Source organism: Neodiprion pinetum, chromosome 5 (genome assembly GCF_021155775.2).
Source record: "Neodiprion pinetum isolate iyNeoPine1 chromosome 5, iyNeoPine1.2, whole genome shotgun sequence".
In the NCBI taxonomy this organism is placed as follows: Eukaryota; Metazoa; Arthropoda; class Insecta; order Hymenoptera; family Diprionidae; genus Neodiprion; species Neodiprion pinetum.
This window is the reverse complement of record NC_060236.1, coordinates 26,126,510-26,147,157: the sequence shown is the minus strand read 5'-3', so window position 1 is coordinate 26,147,157 and position 20,648 is coordinate 26,126,510. Positions and strand designations below refer to the sequence as shown.

The following is a 20,648-nucleotide window of genomic DNA, read 5'->3' as shown; positions in this document are numbered from 1 at the left end:
TATGACTATTGATTTTTCGGATCGCACGTTACATCCCTCGTGTTCCTCTACGCTGCGGCTACGTACAACGGACCTCGTTCTACCTGGATCTCGATTTCGAAATGTAACCGGATACACCACGGATGAAGTCACGTGGTGATACCTCGTTTTTTCATTATTTTTTTATCTCTCTTCGTAATTGGAAAAGATATGTGTGTGTGTGTGTGTGTGTGTGTGTGTGTGTGTATTGGTAAAAAAAGATGCCAAGTGATTTTAGAAATAGTATCGATGTTTTTTTCTCACAACCCGCAACCCATGATTTATCAATTAAGTTAAATTTTGCAAACGTTTTTATGGTATCTAAAATTTGAGAAGTTATTTATGCGCGAATCTCTATGATAATCGGCAGAAGTACCTGTTTGAAAAATGAACAATAAAATTTTCATCCCGTCAAATAAATTAACTTATCATATCCAATTTTTCATACCAAATAAGGTATCTCTGTTTATATTCATATCCGCATAAACTTGAATAATTATTTTTTCAAGTGTTAAAATTACAAAACCGGTTAGTCTGATCCAATTTTTATCAGTCGAGAAAGTACTTTGACATCGTGCTTTTTTTCGTTTCCGGAATTCTGACACAAAAAAAAAAACGAATATATTCTTGTCAGATTGAGTACGTTGAAAATAAAGAAAGAAAAAAACGAAGAATCAACAATGCGTAAGAAGAAATAATTCCAATATTTTTTACAGGGTAGACTTTTGTGGGCGAAATTTTATAGTCACTTCCATCCTTGTCTGATGTTTCTTTTTACTCGAAGCAGAGAAGAAAAATAAACACAAAAGGAGAAAGGTCGATTAAAAAAAAAAAAAAATGCGAACTCGATAAGAGTCACGAGTGAATGACGCAGCTAAAGAAGTACAGTTGAATTTTTCTTCACAATAATTGAAATTAATGAAAGTGAGAAGTTTGCTGGTGGGTTTCGGGCGGAAGTGAAACAAGAACTGTATGCTGTGTAAGAAGGAAGCAAACTCGGTCTTTTCGGGCCGAGCGGAACTTTGCGATATGAGTCGAAGGTGAAGTCGAAAAGGAATATTGCAAATACGCGTGGCGAAAAGATCGTTGTTTCCTTGTTGCACATTATTCTTCATACGACAAGAGTACGTTACGCGTTTCTTCACGATGCACGAGATTGAGGTTAGAGTCGCGTAATGTCAGATTTGTTGGCGACAGCGCATGCGCGTAGTACAGAAAATACCACTTTCAACTCCTAGGACATAAAAGTGGTATTCTCTGTACTCGGCGCATGCGCATTCGTAGACTTACTCAACCGTGATAGAAACCGGTACTTTCTGTACGGAAAACAAGCATGGAAAAACGAGTAAAACATGCTCGCGTTATATAAAAAATACATATTTACCGATCCCAGGAGACAGGATTCCGAAATTGCTTCGGGTCGATTTTGTGTTTACTTATAATTTGTTTTTTTTTTTTTTTTTTCTTCTTTCGACTTGTTAAACACCGCTGCGCACCTTTCGATGCTGGTAGCAGAGCGCCCTTCGACCCTGGGGGTAAAGGGAGCGCCGCTTCGGGGAGTAGCGACAAAGAACGTGTCATTGTGTTTTGGGCGTGGAGCATTAATACGCGTTGACGTTTTCGACCGCGGTCATTGGAGCAGATAAAAAGGCAAGGGAAGGGAAAAAAATCATGCATCATAAGAGAGACGGAAAAATGTACGATTCTTAAGCCGGCGGTTGAGTGACCGTTGCGCGATAAAAAATATTACGCAATTATTTGCTTCGACGCGATTTTAACCAGTTGGGAGAAACCAAACAGTTGATTTTTAATTCATGAGCCAGGACATGTTAACAATTATTAACAACATGGGCGCAGATTCGCGCGTTATAATGCAATAGGATGACAGGGGAAAAAATTGAAAGAAAAATATTAACAAGAAAGAAACGAATCATTTTCTTACGTTCCCAGACGAATATGAGTAATCAACGTATTCGTATATGAGTCACTCCATATTAAACCGCACACTTCGTCACAATTGTCAGGTTTTTAAATTTGACGAATGTTTGTAATTATATATTGTCTTTGACTCTTTTTTTTTTTAATTTCCTGTTATTTTTGTAAATGTATCATCTTTTACGTGTTTCGTAAATTTCTTTTTTGATTTTGATATTTTCCACCCAGTGAAGTGATTTAAAAAATGTTAACACTAAAATTGACTAACAAAAAATAAAAATTACTATAATTTTATTGGGTTAGACAACATGTTCACTAGCTTTTATAAAATTTGCTAATATCAATATGAATTTCACCCCAAAAGTGTGCGGTTTAACGTGGAATGACTCACGTGCAGCAAATAAAAACATTATTACATTCGCACAACCTGAACTGGAGTTAATTGTCGTAGACTCTGCAGTCAATTAACTATGAGTAACGTTAATTTTTTTTTCCTGATTTATGTTCTGATTGCGTGAAGAAGGATTCATTCAAATATGTGAACATATAAAACAGTTTAATTGCGATAAATAGATTTTATTTACCACATACGAATAGAAACATATTTTGTAGCATGAATATATTAAAAGAAAAAATTGAAACAATATCCCTGTTGAACTGAAAAAAAATTTACCTCGCGATGAAGGGTTTTTTCATACGTAATTCATCTCCAAATAAATCGACGGCATTGAATTTTATATTACTTGAAGCTGAATATATTTAATCGACAAAAACGAAAAAAAAAAAATGATAATTGTTGTTTGGAGCGATTCGCGAACAGTCAAGTGAAATAACGAATTTTAGCATTTCACTCCTAAAAGTAAAGTAAAATACCGATTAAACGCAATGAACTACTTTCACGAATTTCGTTCTGCTACCAAAGAAAAATTCAAACGATCCGAGACATCAGTTATGAGAGAGGATACATAAAAAAAGGTAAGGGATGAACAGGATGGGACATGTATGGAACCTCATGCGCATACGCAGCTGGTGTCCATGTAAACGAATTTAAATACGAGAATTACGTAAAAGGTTGACACCGAGATAGGATCAGCATGCTAAATAGGTGGGAGTCCTGGCTGGGAATGGGGTGGTCAGATATTGATCTGTCTAAGATATCCGGAATTTTAACAACAGGATAAAGTGATGATTTTATGAAATCGTTCGGGGCAATTGACTGGATTATTATACTATCTCGCCCGCATCTCTGCCTGCAGTGCAGCAGCGTCATAATCGAGATTCTTTCATCGCTCCCGTAATCCTGAACGTGAAATTTTTCCCTCTTAGGAATAACTGGGTGTCATCGTCCGAACCAAAAGTTAGGATAAGGGAAAAAAATCGTTTAAATAATTTCCAGAAATTTTCATTCCGCGAATGACACTGAATATGCGATCGAATCAACGTCTATATTATGTCACAGAAATGAATCCGAGAATATTCGAATTACAAGCTCAGATATCAACAATTTTATGAAAAAATTTTACAATTGGAACGTTGAAGATATTTAAATTCCAGTGTTGTTATTCGGTTTTAATGATTTTCGGCTCGTTTTACTCGCCGACGCGAAAATGTATTTGTTGAACAACATATTTGTCGCGCCTATCCACTCTGAAGACATCATTTTTTGTGAAAAGTTTCTCGTGCGTTTTCTCGAAATCTCCATAGTGAACAAAACGAGGCAAGAACCATTAGAATCGAAACAAAATACCAGGATCTAATTATTTTTAGTGTTCTAATTATAAATCTTTGTTTCAAATTGTGGATATCGTAGCTTGTGTTATTCGAAATTGCGCAAATTATTTTCATCACTCAGTAGGAATTTTCCTTCATTCTGGTTAACCGTCATCGGCGCGAAAAGCATTTCTGGACATTTTATTTTTCATCGCCTTTGTCGATAATATAAGAAAAGTATTAGTTTCAGTCGAAAATCACTTTTTCTAGTTTAAACGAATTTTTGCGTTTTCGAAACTCTAAAATCCGAGAAACAAGTTCTTAGTAAAATGTCGATCCGTCCGACAAAATCTCGCGATGACATCTGAAACGGCTCGAAGAAAAGATTTCAAAACTTACAGGATTTTATAATTACACGATGGGCGTGAAAAATTGCCATGCTCCGTTTAATTTAAACTTTCGGTTCTAGCGAAAATGAATCGATTTTCAATTTTTCACCGACGAACATGTACTCTTTCCGAATAAACGATCATGTTTTTCCCAGTTTATATATTTATGATCCAAAAAAAAGATGTAAATTTTTTGTTTTTCAGCGTTTTCGAGATCATCACGGAAGTTTGTCAGGCAGACCGACAGACTCTTTCCTGTTCATGGTGACGAAGACTATCGCCCTGTAAAACTACGTTTCCAACTGATTTCAACGGTCTTTCCACTTCGTCAAACTTTTGATTCAGACGGTCCGGCCCGATTCATCCTTAATACGCGTGAATTAATTATCGAGCTTGAGCGGGGCAGCTCGCGTTGCACATAATGAATAACAATGAAGAACAATAAAGTTCAGGCCATCAGACCGCACGAAAATCTCTCTCGGGTCTATCCGGCGGGCTGCCGTTTCCCTGGGACATTAACTTTCGACTAATCCCCGTTTATGCAAATCCGGGAGACTCGGAGCATCTGTTCGCGCAGCGTCGCCGGCCCGAGGGCCCCGATTCTTGACTCTTAATTCTCGATTCTCGGATCTCGGGCTGCCCCGTAATCGAGAACGGTTACGTCATCGTCATCTAAGTTCAGGAGTTCAGAACGCCGCTGCTGACGCTGCAGATGCTCGCTAACGAGAACAATTAGGAGTTCCACTTTACGCTCTAAAAATAAACACGGGGGCCACTTTAAAACTTTACTGTCATAACTACCAACCGCTCAACCAGATGCGACCCCATCTTATATTAATATCCCCCCCCCCCCCCTCTGCTTGGGACCACCTCTCCCTTATAACATGTTCGAGACTCTCTTTCGCAACATCTTCGGACAGAACGAGAAACTTGGAGGATATGAAGAGGGTTCGAGAGTTCTTGGAACCACTTTGGTCATCAGGTAAAAAACGAATTTTTTATTCAATTCCACATGCCCGTCAGTTATTTCGGTTTTTCTCTCGCAGGGTGCACGAGGCGGTTTTTTTTCACCGCGAATTATATAATTTATCTAGAATTACACACTCGATTATAACCAGAAATATGACAAAATTTCTACTCTTTTTTCAAACGTCGTACAACAAATGTTCACGTATATACCGACAGAAATTCACATTACATCTCTTTTCAATGCACTAACAAAAACTGTGTGCTTTTAGTTTGTCAAAATCTTACGACCCCTTGTAATCTGTTTACAAAGTTTACGTTTTCTGTCATATTCGTTATTGAACAGTTTGTCAAGAGCTTCCAATAAACATATGATACAAATAACCATCGCGAATCTTTCTCGGGTAAACAATCTTGTTCGGGAAGAATAATGAAATTGAAACAGGTGACCATTACAGACATGAAAATCTTCATTTTACAACGCAGTGATTTTCATTGGCAGGTGTATTTTCCTGGGAAAGCAATACGGCGCAACTTCCTGCCGCACATATGTTCATCGCATCCCTGAATTTGAAGGAAGCTGGTGAGATCCTCCGATGCATCAAGAGCAGCCAGACTACGTGACAAATTTGAGGAAAAATGGGCCTGACCGCTTCCACTTAGCGGTCTGTCGGCTTTCCCATGACGGAATACCGTCTATGGGCATAAAATTCGTAGACGTAAACGTGTGTGGGACATTCGTAGCGTCGCGACGTCCCGAGGGGAAGCGGACCCTCCAGGACGGAGACAGTCCGGTCGGTCCGGACGTCGCCAAAGCGAGCAGGTGCTGCTTGATCCCTGCACTTCCCCTTTTGCAGATGAATTTCCGTGTTCAAAATCGACCCGGATGAAGAAGACGACCCTCGTGGTGTGTATCTTGTGGGCAAATGACCGCTTCCACGTCGCCCGCAGTAACGATCGTCGGTTCGTCGATGTCTTGTTGGACTTGTTGGTTCCGAGTGATCGGTGAACAGGCGAGTCAGGGATGATAAATCGGGAAGTGACTTTGTTTACCGCGATGACATGTTTCATGTGACTTAAATCTCGTGCAGCAGTGCACGGAGTGTTCATTGATTGGATCGAATAAGATTTATTGCGGTCACTTCAGTTTTCTATTTTTTTTTTTCTTTCCTTTTTTTTTAACTAAAACTTGGATAGTGTTATTTTTGTGATATTGATAAACACTTTCTTCGTTCGATTGTAATACCGCCAATGAGTTTATTCAATTATTACTTTACATCGAGGATTGATAATATGTAATTCGATTGCCTGATTAGCTGGTGAATTATGATGGTATTGTTTTTAATTGCAGAATTACGTAGACGATTTGTTACTGACAACTTGTCGCTGTGCATTTTCGTTCGACAAATTTTGAATAACGCCGGCATGAAACAAGTTTAGACGCTTACTCTGGCGTAAACTTGTTAGATGTAATGATTGTGCATGATCTTGATTGCTTTTTTGCATTCTTGAGGATCGGATTTGTGAAAATTGGGCCGTACGAACTGATTACGAGACAAAAAGTTTTTGCATCCAAAAATCGCGAACAAGCGAAGATGACTCGTTCAGATTTTTTTGGGGATTTTGGTTGATTTAGGTTAATGCTAAGATTTATTCTTGGATACACTATATCGACGTAATTTTGCGGGATGGATTGAAACGCGTACACTCTCGATTGGCTGCAAACAATAGATCGAAAGGGACAACCGAGAAACATGAATATTGTACTTGGGAGCTTGAAGAGATAAAAACGAAAGAGTCGCAAATTCATTGTTAAGAAGTTTCAATTTCAGTTCGTTCAATAAGTTTTATTTCTAGTACAAGTGTTCAAGAGTAACTGCATAGCACAAAGAGCCAGATAGTGTTACAGTGATAGACGTAACGTAATGCAGAAGGAGAATAAACATTAAACATCACATGACGCATCCAATAATTGTATAAAATAAAAGGAGTGCGATATTCATTAACCTAACACAATATTAAACTCTGTGATGTAAGTTTTTGAGTATGGTTTAAGTTCCAGCCTGCATACAAAAGCAATGCACCTCGACTGTATAATATGCGTGTGACATTGTGGAATACGATTGTATCTTGGGCTAGAATAATTGAATAAATGAATTTTTCTGTACTTCCTTCGTATGTTTTACCCTGTTCTTCGATTTGTCTGGAGTGCCAGTCGCATCACTTCGAGTGGGAAAAGATGTTGTCCCCAAAATGAAAAAACAAGCAAGGCTAGCCTCCCGTGAATTTTATAGTCAGAACTTTCGCTGGATTTGAAAATGAGTCAATTCATTCTATGGTGCTCTACATCAACATGATTTTGCTAGGGCAATCGATTGGGCGCAGTCCCAATATGCTGCGTTCAACGCATCAAAAGTTACAGCCGGAAAACAAAGAATTTGGTAAGTAATTTCTCTCCTGCTGGTCCCACGCTCTTTTCGCTGCGTTTTCTGAGTTCCTGGAGGTCCAGTTAGTCAGGAACGGGTCATAGAAATCGAATCTGAGACCTGAAATTTTTGCGTCGAAAAATGGAAAAAAGTAGGGCTAACCCCTTTGCATTTTTGACAAAAATTTTCGCGATTTTTAAAAATGCTGGTATAAATTCTTTCTAGTACTATTCCAACGTAATTTTGCGAGAGAAACCGATTGAGCGCAGTCCCAATACGCTGCGATTAACGCATCGAAAGTGACAGCCAAAAAACGAAAACCTGAATTTTCGACATTTTTCAGCAGGTGTATTTTTCTTCGCAATTTCTCTCCTGTTGATCCCACGCTCTTTTCGCTGCGTTTTCTGAGTTCCTTGGGGTCCAATTGATCGGGAAAGAGTCATGCGAATCAATTCTAAGACGAAAAATTTTTTGGTAAAAAAAAAAGGAAGGTTAACCCCTTTGTATTTTTGGCGAAAATTTTCGCGATTTTGAAAAGTGCTGGGATCGATTCTTTCAGGCACCATTCCGACGTAATTTTGCGAGAGAAACCGATTGGGCGCAGTCCCCATACGCTGCGATCAACGCATCGAAAGTTACAGCCAAAAAACGAAAACCTGAATTTTCGACATTTTTCAGCAGGTGTATTTTTCTTCGCAATTTCTCTCCTGTTGATCCCACGCTCTTTTCGCTGCGTTTTCTGAGTTCCTTGGGGTCCACTTGGTCGGGAAAGAGTCATACGAATCAATTCTGAGACGAAAAATTTTTTGGTAAAAAAAAAGGAAGGTTAACCCCTTTGCATTTTTGGCTAAAATTTTTGCGATTTTGAAAAGTGCTGGAATCGACTATTTCAGGCACCATTCCGACGTAATTTTGCGAGAGAAACCGATTGGGCGCAGTCCCAATACGCTGCGATCAACGCATCGAAAGTTACAGCCAAAAAACGAAAACCTGAATTTTCGACATTTTTCAGCAGGTGTATTTTTCTTCGCAATTTCTCTCCCGTTGATCCCACGCTCTTTTCGCTGCGTTTTGTGAGTTCCTTGGGGTCCACTTGGTCGGGAAAGAGTCATACGAATCAATTATGAGACGAAAAATTTTTTGGTAAAAAAAAAAGGAAGGTTAACCCATTTGTATTTTTGTCGAAAATTTTCGCGATTCTGAAAAGTGCTGGAATCGATTCTTTCAGGCACTATTCCGACGTAATTTTGCGAGAGAAACCGATTGGGCGCAGTCCCAATACGCTGCGATCAACGCATCGAAAGTTACAGCCAAAAAACGAAAACCTGAATTTTCGACATTTTAGCAGGTGTATTTTTCTTCGCAATTTCTCTCCTGTTGATCCCACGCTCTTTTCGCTGCGTTTTCTGAGTTCCTTGGGGTCCACTTGGTCGGGAAAGAGTCATACGAATCAATTCTGAGACGAAAAATTTTTCGGTAAAAAAAAAAGGAAGGTTAACCCCTTTGTATTTTCGGCGAAAATTTTCGCGATTTCGAAAAGTGCTGCAATAAATTCTTTCCGGCACTATTCCGGCGTAATTTTGCGAGAGAAACCGATTGGGCGCAGTCCCAATACGCTGCGATCAACGCATCGAAAGTTACAGCCAAAAAACGAAAACCTGAATTTTCGACATTTTTCAGCAGGTGTATTTTTCTTCGCAATTTCTCTCCTGTTGATCCCACGCCCTTTTCGCTGCGTTTTCTGAGTTCTTCGGGGTCCACTTGGTCGGGAAAGAGTCATACGAATCAATTCTGAGACGAAAAATTTTTTGGTAAAAAAAAAAGGAAGGTTAACCCCTTTGTATTTTTGGCGAAAATTTTCGCGATTCTGAAAAGTGCTGGAATCGATTCTTTCAGGCACTATTCCGACGTAATTTTGCGAGAGAAACCGATTGGGCGCAGTCCCGATACGCTGCGATCAACGCATCGAAAGTTACAGCCGAAAAACGAAGACCTGAATTTTCGACATCTTTCAGCAGGTGTATTTTTTTTCGCAATTTCTCTCCTGTTGATCCCACGCTCTTTTCGCTGCGTTTTCTGAGTTCCTTGGGGTCCACTTGGTCGGGAAAGAGTCATACGAATCAATTCTGAGACGAAAAATTTTTCGGTAAAAAAAAAAGGAAGGTTAACCCCTTTGTATTTTTAGCGAAAATTTTCGCGATTTTGAAAAGTGCTGGGATCGATTCTTTCAGGCACTATTCCGACGTAATTTTGCGAGAGAAACCGATTGGGCGCAGTCCCAATACGCTGCGATCGACGCATCGAAAGTTACAGCCAAAAAACGGAAACCTGAATTTTCGACATTTTTCAGCAGGTGTATTTTTCTTCGCAATTCCTCTCCTGTTGATCCCACGCTCTTTTCGCTGCGTTTTCTGAGTTCCTTGGGGTCCAATTGATCGGGAAAGAGTCATGCGAATCAATTCTGAGACGAAAAATTTTTTGGTTAAAAAAAAAGGAAGGTTAACCCCTTTGTATTTTTGTCGAAAATTTTCGCGATTCTAAAAAGTGCTGGAATCGATTCTTTCAGGCACTATTCCGACGTAATTTTGCGAGAGAAACCGATTGGGCGCAGTCCCAATACGCTGCGATCAACGCATCGAAAGTTACAGCCAAAAAACGGAAAACTGAATTTTCGACATTTTTCAGCAGGTGTATTTTTCTCCGCAATTTCTCTCCTGTTGATCCCACGCTCTTTTCGCTTCGTTTTCTGAGTTCCTTGGGGTCCACTTGGTCGGGAGAGAGTCATACGAATCAATTCTGAGACGAAAAATTTTCTGGTAAAAAAAACAGGAAGGTTAACCCCTTTGTATTTTTGTCGAAAATTTTCGCGATTCTGAAAAGTGCTGGAATCGATTCTTTCAGGCACTATTCCGACGTAATTTTGCGAGAGAAACCGATTGGGCGCAGTCCCAATACGCTGCGATCAACGCATCGAAAGTTACAGCCAAAAAACGGAAAACTGAATTTTCGACATTTTTCAGCAGGTGTATTTTTCTCCGCAATTTCTCTCCTGTTGATCCCACGCTCTTTTCGCTTCGTTTTCTGAGTTCCTTGGGGTCCACTTGGTCGGGAGAGAGTCATACGAATCAATTCTGAGACGAAAAATTTTCTGGTAAAAAAAAAAGGAAGGTTAACCCCTTTGTATTTTTGGCGAAAATTTTCGCGATTTTGAAAAGTGCTGGAATCGATTCTTTCAGGCACCATTCCGACGTAATTTTGCGAGAGAAACCGATTGGGCGCAGTCCCGATACGCTGCGATCAACGCATCGAAAGTTACAGCCGAAAAACGAAAACCTGAATTTTCGACATTTTTCAGCAGGTGTATTTTTCTTCGCAATTTCGCTCCTGTTGATCCCACGCCCTTTTCGCTGCGTTTTCTGAGTTCTTCGGGGTCCACTTGGTCGGGAAAGAGTCATACGAATCAATTCTGAGACGAAAAATTTTCTGGTAAAAAAAAAAGGAAGGTTAACCCCTTTGTATTTTTGGCGAAAATTTTCGCGATTTTGAAAAGTGCTGGAATCGATTCTTTCAGGCACCATTCCGACGTAATTTTGCGAGAGAAACCGATTGGGCGCAGTCCCGATACGCTGCGATCAACGCATCGAAAGTTACAGCCGAAAAACGAAAACCTGAATTTTCGACATTTTTCAGCAGGTGTATTTTTCTTCGCAATTTCGCTCCTGTTGATCCCACGCCCTTTTCGCTGCGTTTTCTGAGTTCTTCGGGGTCCACTTGGTCGGGAAAGAGTCATACGAATCAATTCTGAGACGAAAAATTTTTTGGTAAAAAAAAAAGGAAGGTTAACCCCTTTGTATTTTTGGCGAAAATTTTCGCGATTCTGAAAAGTGCTGGAATCGATTCTTTCAGGCACTATTCCGACGTAATTTTGCGAGAGAAACCGATTGGGCGCAGTCCCGATACGCTGCGATCAACGCATCGAAAGTTACAGCCGAAAAACGAAAACCTGAATTTTCGACGTCTTTCAGCAGGTGTATTTTTTTTCGCAATTTCTCTCCTGTTGATCCCACGCTCTTTTCGCTGCGTTTTCTGAGTTCCTTGGGGTCCACTTGGTCGGGAGAGAGTCATACGAATCAATTCTGAGACGAAAAATTTTCTGGTAAAAAAAAAAGGAAGGTTAACCCCTTTGTATTTTTAGCGAAAATTTTCGCGATTTTGAAAAGTGCTGGGATCCATTCTTTCAGGCACTATTCCGACGTAATTTTGCGAGAGAAACCGATTGGGCGCAGTCCCAATACGCTGCGATCAACGCATCGAAAGTTACAGCCAAAAAACGAAAACCTGAATTTTCGACATTTTTCAGCAGGTGTATTTTTCTTCGCGATTTCTCTCCTGTTGATCCCACGCTCTTTTCGCTGCGTTTTCTGAGTTCCTTGGGGTCCACTTGGTCGGGAGAGAGTCATACGAATCAATTCTGAGACGAAAAATTTTCTGGTAAAAAAAAAAGGAAGGTTAACCCCTTTGTATTTTTGGCGAAAATTTTCGCGATTTTGAAAAGTGCTGGAATCGATTCTTTCAGGCACTATTCCGACGTAATTTTGCGAGAGAAACCGATTGGGCGCAGTCCCGATACGCTGCGATCAACGCATCGAAAGTTACAGCCGAAAAACGAAAACCTGAATTTTCGACATTTTTCAGCAGGTGTATTTTTCTTCGCAATTTCGCTCCTGTTGATCCCACGCTCTTTTCGCTGCGTTTTCTGAGTTCCTTGGGGTCCACTTGGTCGGGAAAGAGTCATACGAATCAATTATGAGACGAAAAATTTTTTGGTAAAAAAAAAAGGAAGGTTAACCCATTTGTATTTTTGTCGAAAATTTTCGCGATTCTGAAAAGTGCTGGAATCGATTCTTTCAGGCACTATTCCGACGTAATTTTGCGAGAGAAACCGATTGGGCGCAGTCCCAATACGCTGCGATCAACGCATCGAAAGTTACAGCCAAAAAACGAAAACCTGAATTTTCGACATTTTTCAGCAGGTGTATTTTTCTTCGCAATTTCTCTCCTGTTGATCCCACGCTCTTTTCGCTGCGTTTTCTGAGTTCCTTGGGGTCCACTTGGTCGGGAAAGAGTCATACGAATCAATTCTGAGACGAAAAATTTTTCGGTAAAAAAAAAAGGAAGGTTAACCCCTTTGTATTTTTAGCGAAAATTTTCGCGATTTTGAAAAGTGCTGGGATCGATTCTTTCAGGCACTATTCCGACGTAATTTTGCGAGAGAAACCGATTGGGCGCAGTCCCAATACGCTGCGATCGACGCATCGAAAGTTACAGCCAAAAAACGGAAACCTGAATTTTCGACATTTTTCAGCAGGTGTATTTTTCTTCGCAATTTCTCTCCTGTTGATCCCACGCTCTTTTTGCTGCGTTTTCTGAGTTCCTGGGAGTCTAATTAGTCTAGAGAATGTCGTGCAAATCGGATCTGAGACCAAAAATTTTTCGGTAAAAAAAAAAGGAAGGTTAACCCCTTTGTATTTTTAGCGAAAATTTTCGCGATTCTAAAAAGTGCTGGAATCGATTCTTTCAGGCACTATTCCGACGTAATTTTGCGAGAGAAACCGATTGGGCGCAGTCCCGATACGCTGCGATCAACGCATCGAAAGTGACAGCCGAAAAACGAAAACCTGAATTTTCGACATTTTTCAGCAGGTGTATTTTTCTTCGCAATTTCGCTCCTGTTGATCCCACGCCCTTTTCGCTGCGTTTTCTGAGTTCTTCGGGGTCCACTTGGTCGGGAAAGAGTCATACGAATCAATTCTGAGACGAAAAATTTTTTGGTAAAAAAAAAAGGAAGGTTAACCCCTTTGTATTTTTGGCGAAAATTTTCGCGATTCTGAAAAGTGCTGGAATCGATTCTTTCAGGCACTATTCCGACGTAATTTTGCGAGAGAAACCGATTGGGCGCAGTCCCAATACGCTGCGATCAACGCATCGAAAGTTACAGCCAAAAAACGAAAACCTGAATTTTCGACATTTTTCAGCAGGTGTATTTTTCTTCGCAATTTCTCTCCTGTTGATCCCACGCTCTTTTCGCTGCGTTTTCTGAGTTCCTTGGGGTCCACTTGGTCGGGAAAAAGTCATACGAATCAATTCTGAGACGAAAAATTTTTCGGTAAAAAAAAAAGGAAGGTTAACCCCTTTGTATTTTCGGCGAAAATTTTCGCGATTCTGAAAAGTGCTGGAATCGATTCTTTCAGGCACTATTCCGACGTAATTTTGCGAGAGAAACCGATTGGGCGCAGTCCCAATACGCTGCGATCAACGCATCGAAAGTTACAGCCAAAAAACGAAAACCTGAATTTTCGACATTTTTCAGCAGGTGTAATTTTCTTCGCAATTTCTCTCCCGTTGATCCCACGCTCTTTTCGCTGCGTTTTCTGAGTTCCTTGGGGTCCACTTGGTCGGGAAAGAGTCATACGAATCAATTATGAGACGAAAAATTTTTTGGTAAAAAAAAAAGGAAGGTTAACCCCTTTGTATTTTTGTCGAAAATTTTCGCGATTCTGAAAAGTGCTGGAATCGATTCTTTCAGGCACTATTCCGACGTAATTTTGCGAGAGAAACCGATTGGGCGCAGTCCCAATACGCTGCGATCAACGCATCGAAAGTTACAGCCAAAAAACGGAAAACTGAATTTTCGACATTTTTCAGCAGGTGTATTTTTCTCCGCAATTTCTCTCCTGTTGATCCCACGCTCTTTTCGCTTCGTTTTCTGAGTTCCTTGGGGTCCACTTGGTCGGGAGAGAGTCATACGAATCAATTCTGAGACGAAAAATTTTCTGGTAAAAAAAAAAGGAAGGTTAACCCCTTTGTATTTTTGGCGAAAATTTTCGCGATTTTGAAAAGTGCTGGAATCGATTCTTTCAGGCACCATTCCAACGTAATTTTGCGAGAGAAACCGATTGGGCGCAGTCCCGATACGCTGCGATCAACGCATCGAAAGTTACAGCCGAAAAACGAAAACCTGAATTTTCGACATTTTTCAGCAGGTGTATTTTTCTTCGCAATTTCGCTCCTGTTGATCCCACGCTCTTTTCGCTGCGTTTTCTGAGTTCCTTGGGGTCCACTTGGTCGGAAAAGAGTCATACGAATCAATTCTGAGACGAAAAATTTTTTGGTAAAAAAAAAAGGAAGGTTAACCCCTTTGCATTTTTGGCTAAAATTTTTGCGATTTTGAAAAGTGCTGGGATCGATTCTTTCAGGCACCATTCCGACGTAATTTTGCGAGAGAAACCGATTGGGCGCAGTCCCAATACGCTGCGATCAACGCATCGAAAGTTACAGCCGAAAAACGGAAAACTGAATTTTTGACATTTTTCAGCAGGTGTATTTTTCTCCGCAATTTCTCTCCTGTTGATCCCACGCTCTTTTCGCTTCGTTTTCTGAGTTCCTTGGGGTCCACTTGGTCGGGAGAGAGTCATACGAATCAATTCTGAGACGAAAAATTTTCTGGTAAAAAAAAAAGGAAGGTTAACCCCTTTGTATTTTTGGCGAAAATTTTCGCGATTTTGAAAAGTGCTGGAATCGATTCTTTCAGGCACCATTCCGACGTAATTTTGCGAGAGAAACCGATTGGGCGCAGTCCCGATACGCTGCGATCAACGCATCGAAAGTTACAGCCGAAAAACGAAAACCTGAATTTTTGACATTTTTCAGCAGGTGTATTTTTCTTCGCAATTTCGCTCCTGTTGATCCCACGCTCTTTTCGCTGCGTTTTCTGAGTTCCTTGGGGTCCACTTGGTCGGAAAAGAGTCATACGAATCAATTCTGAGACGAAAAATTTTTTGGTAAAAAAAAAAGGAAGGTTAACCCCTTTGCATTTTTGGCTAAAATTTTTGCGATTTTGAAAAGTGCTGGGATCGATTCTTTCAGGCACCATTCCGACGTAATTTTGCGAGAGAAACCGATTGGGCGCAGTCCCAATACGCTGCGATCAACGCATCGAAAGTTACAGCCAAAAAACGAAAACCTGAATTTTCGACATTTTTCAGCAGGTGTAATTTTCTTCGCAATTTCTCTCCCGTTGATCCCACGCTCTTTTCGCTGCGTTTTCTGAGTTCCTTGGGGTCCACTTGGTCGGGAAAGAGTCATACGAATCAATTATGAGACGAAAAATTTTTTGGTAAAAAAAAAAGGAAGGTTAACCCCTTTGTATTTTTGTCGAAAATTTTCGCGATTCTGAAAAGTGCTGGAATCGATTCTTTCAGGCACTATTCCGACGTAATTTTGCGAGAGAAACCGATTGGGCGCAGTCCCAATACGCTGCGATCAACGCATCGAAAGTTACAGCCAAAAAACGAAAACCTGAATTTTCGACATTTTTCAGCAGGTGTATTTTTCTTCGCAATTTCTCTCCTGTTGATCCCACGCTCTTTTCGCTGCGTTTTCTGAGTTCCTTGGGGTCCACTTGGTCGGGAAAGAGTCATACGAATCAATTCTGAGACGAAAAATTTTTCGGTAAAAAAAAAAGGAAGGTTAACCCCTTTGTATTTTTAGCGAAAATTTTCGCGATTTTGAAAAGTGCTGGGATCGATTCTTTCAGGCACTATTCCGACGTAATTTTGCGAGAGAAACCGATTGGGCGCAGTCCCAATACGCTGCGATCGACGCATCGAAAGTTACAGCCAAAAAACGGAAACCTGAATTTTCGACATTTTTCAGCAGGTGTATTTTTCTTCGCAATTTCTCTCCTGTTGATCCCACGCTCTTTTTGCTGCGTTTTCTGAGTTCCTGGGAGTCTAATTAGTCTAGAGAATGTCGTGCAAATCGGATCTGAGACCAAAAATTTTTCGGCCCAAAAATAACTAAGGCTAACCCCTTTGTATTTTCGGCGAAAATTTTCGCGATTTTGAAAAGTGATGGAATAAATTCTTTCGGACACCAATCCGACGTAATTTTGCGAGAGAAATCGATTGGGCGCAGTTACAATACGCTGCGAGCAAAGTATCTAGAGTTACGGCCGAAAAAAATGAAAACTGAATTAGGGCTCCTGAACAGGTTGGGAATAAATTACACGGATTCATAATTAGAAAGACACAGTTGAGTTTATTGAATATGTCCATATTTTAGTACAAGTCTTCCATTTTTAGTGTGTCGTTGTTCCATATGGCAATAGTGTTGAATTCGAAGGTAAAGAAAGGAAGGAATCGGTTGAAGTCCACGGCAGAAGTCCCTTCATCTGCGAAAAAAGAAGTGCATGATACATTAACTGAAGCAGAACATGATAAAAATAATATACGAGACATCTTTTCTTGTAGACCGTAAGTATAGTTCAAGTGTCAGCCTTCGTACAGGTGCAGTGCGCTTGCGCAACATGCGATATGTATTATTCTGTATTTTCACTATCCTATGTTACCGGTAGTGAACCGAATAAGCAAACAAATTTTGTGCCGTTTTTGATCAGCATGTTGCGAGCTGTTGTTCCCAAGATACTTTAAATGCCATTTCCACAATTCTTTGGTTCTAATTAGCCCAGAAAGTGTCACATGCTTCGATTTTCAGACGAAAAGTGTGTCGCACGAAGATTAAAGAAACAGGAAGGCTAACCCCTTCGGATATTGTTCGCTGTATTTCGGCTAACTTATTGCTAGAGAAATTCTTCAAGTAAATAATCGAGTTGCTTTTCCGCCGTTATTTTACGGGAGAAACCGATCTAGCGTTGTCCCCGAGTCGCTGCGATCAATATTTCAGGAGGAACAGCCGAAAATGGAGCAAAAGGTGTTCCGACGGGATTCCACAAAATGACTCTTACGTAAGGACCGTCATAGTTATATATTCAAATTGCGTTTGGTCAACACTCTGCTCAAATTTTTAGTATTTCAATATGCTTTACTTCCGTACAGTTTCCCACTCCGCCCCTTATTCTTATTTTAACAATACTTAGGAAATTGCTTAAGCAAGCAGTATTATGTATATTCAGAATCACCATAATGATTTGTCGAGTTCAGTGGTTCACTGTGTGTTGCATTGCCACAGACCATATCTGGAAATTGCTTGACGCCATCCGCACCAATCAAAACAGTATTCGTTTGAAAATCTCCTGGATCTGGTTCAAAGATCACTGCACACTCGCCTAGAACCCTCCGTTTTGATTCTGTTCTTCCTGCAAGGTAAAACAAAACTTTCTTTAGCTTATACCCACTTTTTTTTGTACTTATTATCTGCCTTTTCAATAAATGATACGATTTGTGGGGTGCATTTAAACATTTCCGTATTCCAATACATTCATTATTAGTTAGCACAAAATGAAAACTGTGTATCAGTAAGCCGGTTCTTAAACGGTCAGGTAATTGTGACATCTGCCTCATTGATCATTGGCAACTGTTGCAATAAGTCGTAATAGAACTAACCGCTGTCTCAGAAAACTGATGAACTTTTCTAATCCCGAAGCGCTGTGAAATCCTCATCTTCAATTCTGAAGCGCAAATTACATTCGCCCCACCACCGCGTCTTAGAAGCATGAGAAAATTCGAACAACAGTCGATTCAATGTTAATTGAAATCGAGTTCCTCTCGATTGACATCATAACACAAAATTCTCAAAGACCATCCACTACACTAAAGGAAAAGATTCGTAAAGTGTCACCGGCTCAAAACTTCCAAATCATTAAACGAGCGTTACGCGGGCCCCTCGATGATCGATAAAATAATGCCCACCGTCCTTGCGCGTCAATCTATCCCTTGGGCCGACTGCAAGTGGCGCCCTCCCAATCGTCTCGTGACATCCGCGTGGGTCCTAGCGGCTAATCGCCCGATCTCTCCTCTCTTTTCTCGCCCCCGGGCATGCGCACGTCGAGCGATAACTCGTTTACATATTGGAGGTTCGGTGCGCCGTGCGCATGTGTGGATGAGTTCGAGCGATGCAGATGCAACGGCGATAGAAGAATAAGAATAAGAATACGAAGAATCTGAGGTTGGCCATAGGCGCAATACAGCTGGAGATATTTCCGCGGCCGAAAGAAAGATGGCGGGAGTAGATGGCGCGAACATCTCGGCATTGTTCTTCCGCGGCGTGACAGCGATATAAGTTAACAATAAAGTTGCATTGGCTCTCAACCTCTTCTCCCCCCCACCCCACTTCCTCACCCCAGCCATACTATACTCACTGGCCATAACCATAACTCCTGGCGCTGCACCCGCCGCGCACCGGCCGCTGGAAGCCTTACTCGCGATTGTTTTCAACCCTGGTTCTCTTATTGCGGTCGGGGCCAACGTGCAGCGGAATACGCGGCCGCAGCCAACGGCCAGACGACCCTCTTGCGGAGGGAACAGCGACTGCTCGCGCGTGCGGACGGGGCCAGACGATGCTCGGAATTCATGAGACAAAATTGATGATTACGACGTCCCGTAGCCCTCGTCTTTTTCTCTGCATCATGTGTACTCTGGCTGCAGTGGTGCAGTATTGCACCGGTCCGCCGCACAACTCATACACCGGCCCCTCGTCTCCGTTATCTACGGCTACTATTCCCTCGACATATTTCGGTATACCTACTCGTAAACAAGGATAACTACTCCCGTATATCCTTCGCCTCCGTAACCTTTTCATCCCGATTCTACTCACTCTTCTACGTTCAAGTGAACTGACTCGATATTCTTTGCGAAAACTTTTATCGCGCGAAGGAACTTCGAGAACGTAATTCTCCGGCTTGTTTCGTACAGCGTATCATCGTTACATCTTTGGGTTGTTTTCTTTTCAGCCTGGTTATACCGTCAAATTAAATCCGCGAAATGGACGCATCTTCAACTGGAAATTACTGACTTTAGATCAACGAATCGAATGTTTCATATGATTTTTGCGAAGCGTCAAGTTGATCAATCGGTCGTTAAATTTCAAAATGATACCCACAAGAAGTTGAGCGAACATTCTCGGAACAAATGAAGCGTTTAAAATTATGAAGACCGATTACACCGTGCTTGGTATGTGCTTATAGCATAGCTCCCAGAGTGTAAATCGTGATTTATTCGTAACACGAGATTCACGCAATCGCGAAATCGTATCTCCTTTTCCTGCAAGCCACACCTTCCATCATACACGTGCAAATGTATTATATGAAAGATATTGCATAGAGACCGCGGTGATACGAGATCATCGGATTTATGCGGCGTGTAGGAAAAGAAAAAAGGTGAAAAAAAAGAGTGAAAACTTCAAAGAACCGTGACAATCCGTGACTCAGTTCGCTCGGTATTCACCTGATCTAATAAACCCCTTGGTAACCATGTGTTCTCGGCATCGAATATGTACATAGAATACAGAATTTCGCCGCAGCATAGTTCCCCGGTCGCTGAAAACTTGTTCCTCCTACCGGGCTCTGATTGCGAATCTTGTTACGCGGACTTTATGCTGGCACACGCTTTCTTGCCACATGTGCACACATGCAATCCTCGAGCAGGCGAGACTAGACGTAGATATAGGCTTTGAATCCCCCATCCGTAGATTTTTAACGACGAACTCGATGGAAACAGGGAAGGGAAAAATGTCGGTAGGTATTATTCGAGCCATGGTGTTGAATTTTGGAAATGTTTCGGACGAGTATCGAAACTCGTGCGAGAGATTCGGTGATTGAAAATTTTTTCAGTTCACTTTTCAGGATGCATTTCCCGTTCGTTGATCGATTAGTGTAAATAATTAGTACGGGAATAAAAGTACTCCATTTCGAATATCAAATTTGGTGTGCAATTCAAGCTTGAACTGTTTTGAATATACCGAGTTCTTAGCTAATTATTAACTATATTTATGAACAGATCGTTATTTTGATTAGCTAAGAGTCAGATAAGCAAGGCAATCTGCGACGAGGTAGTCGTCGTATAACAATCGATCAAGGAACTCCTAAAATACATAATTCCAGTAGCGAATCAACTTGATTATTACAGTATTACAGTCTACATCGAATTTGACATGAAAAAAACATCGATAACAAGTTGTAACTCAGTATGGGAAGTGAAAAAATAAATGGTAACACTCCAATTAAAAATTGGTTTACACGCCGTTTAGTGAAAGCTGTATTTCCATTATTTCGATTAAATTTAATTGGAAAAGCAATCTTTCACCGATCGCGGTATCGGTTACTGCAGTAATTTACAATATATGTATCGAACAAAAATTTTCATTCCAATGCAAGTATGAATCGAAGGGATCAAATCTCCTCGGAAAT

At 40.9% G+C, this 20,648-nt stretch overlaps 2 protein-coding genes across 11 annotated transcripts in view; one reads left to right on the top strand and one right to left on the bottom strand.

Moving 5' to 3' along the window:
* Positions 1 to 7,185, top strand: part of PIG-V (phosphatidylinositol glycan anchor biosynthesis class V) — a 207,922-nt gene extending 200,737 nt beyond the window's left edge. For all 6 annotated transcript variants that reach the window (XR_011177330.1, XR_006883572.2, XR_011177332.1 and 3 more), the window contains 2 exons: positions 4,257 to 5,034; positions 5,521 to 7,185. The gene's annotated coding sequence lies outside the window, so the exon portion shown is untranslated. The remainder of the gene's footprint in view (positions 1 to 4,256; positions 5,035 to 5,520) is intronic.
* A 9,338-nt stretch (positions 7,186 to 16,523) lies between these two features.
* The window catches only part of LOC138190962 (uncharacterized), an 85,401-nt gene continuing 81,276 nt past the window's right edge, over positions 16,524 to 20,648 (bottom strand). For 3 of the 5 annotated variants that reach the window (XR_011177120.1, XR_011177121.1, XR_011177122.1), the window contains 2 exons: positions 17,424 to 17,600; positions 16,524 to 16,676 (listed from right to left, as the gene is read on the bottom strand). Coding sequence is in view for 1 of the 5 variants with exons in the window: in XM_069136012.1 (XP_068992113.1) it covers positions 16,564 to 16,676; positions 17,424 to 17,600; positions 18,603 to 18,615 (303 nt within the window). In the remaining 4 variants the exon portion in view is untranslated. Of the gene's footprint in view, positions 16,677 to 17,423; positions 17,601 to 17,847; positions 18,031 to 18,602; positions 18,720 to 20,648 lie in introns of those variants that run through there. The other 2 variants (XR_011177123.1, XM_069136012.1) reach the window with 2 other exon arrangements.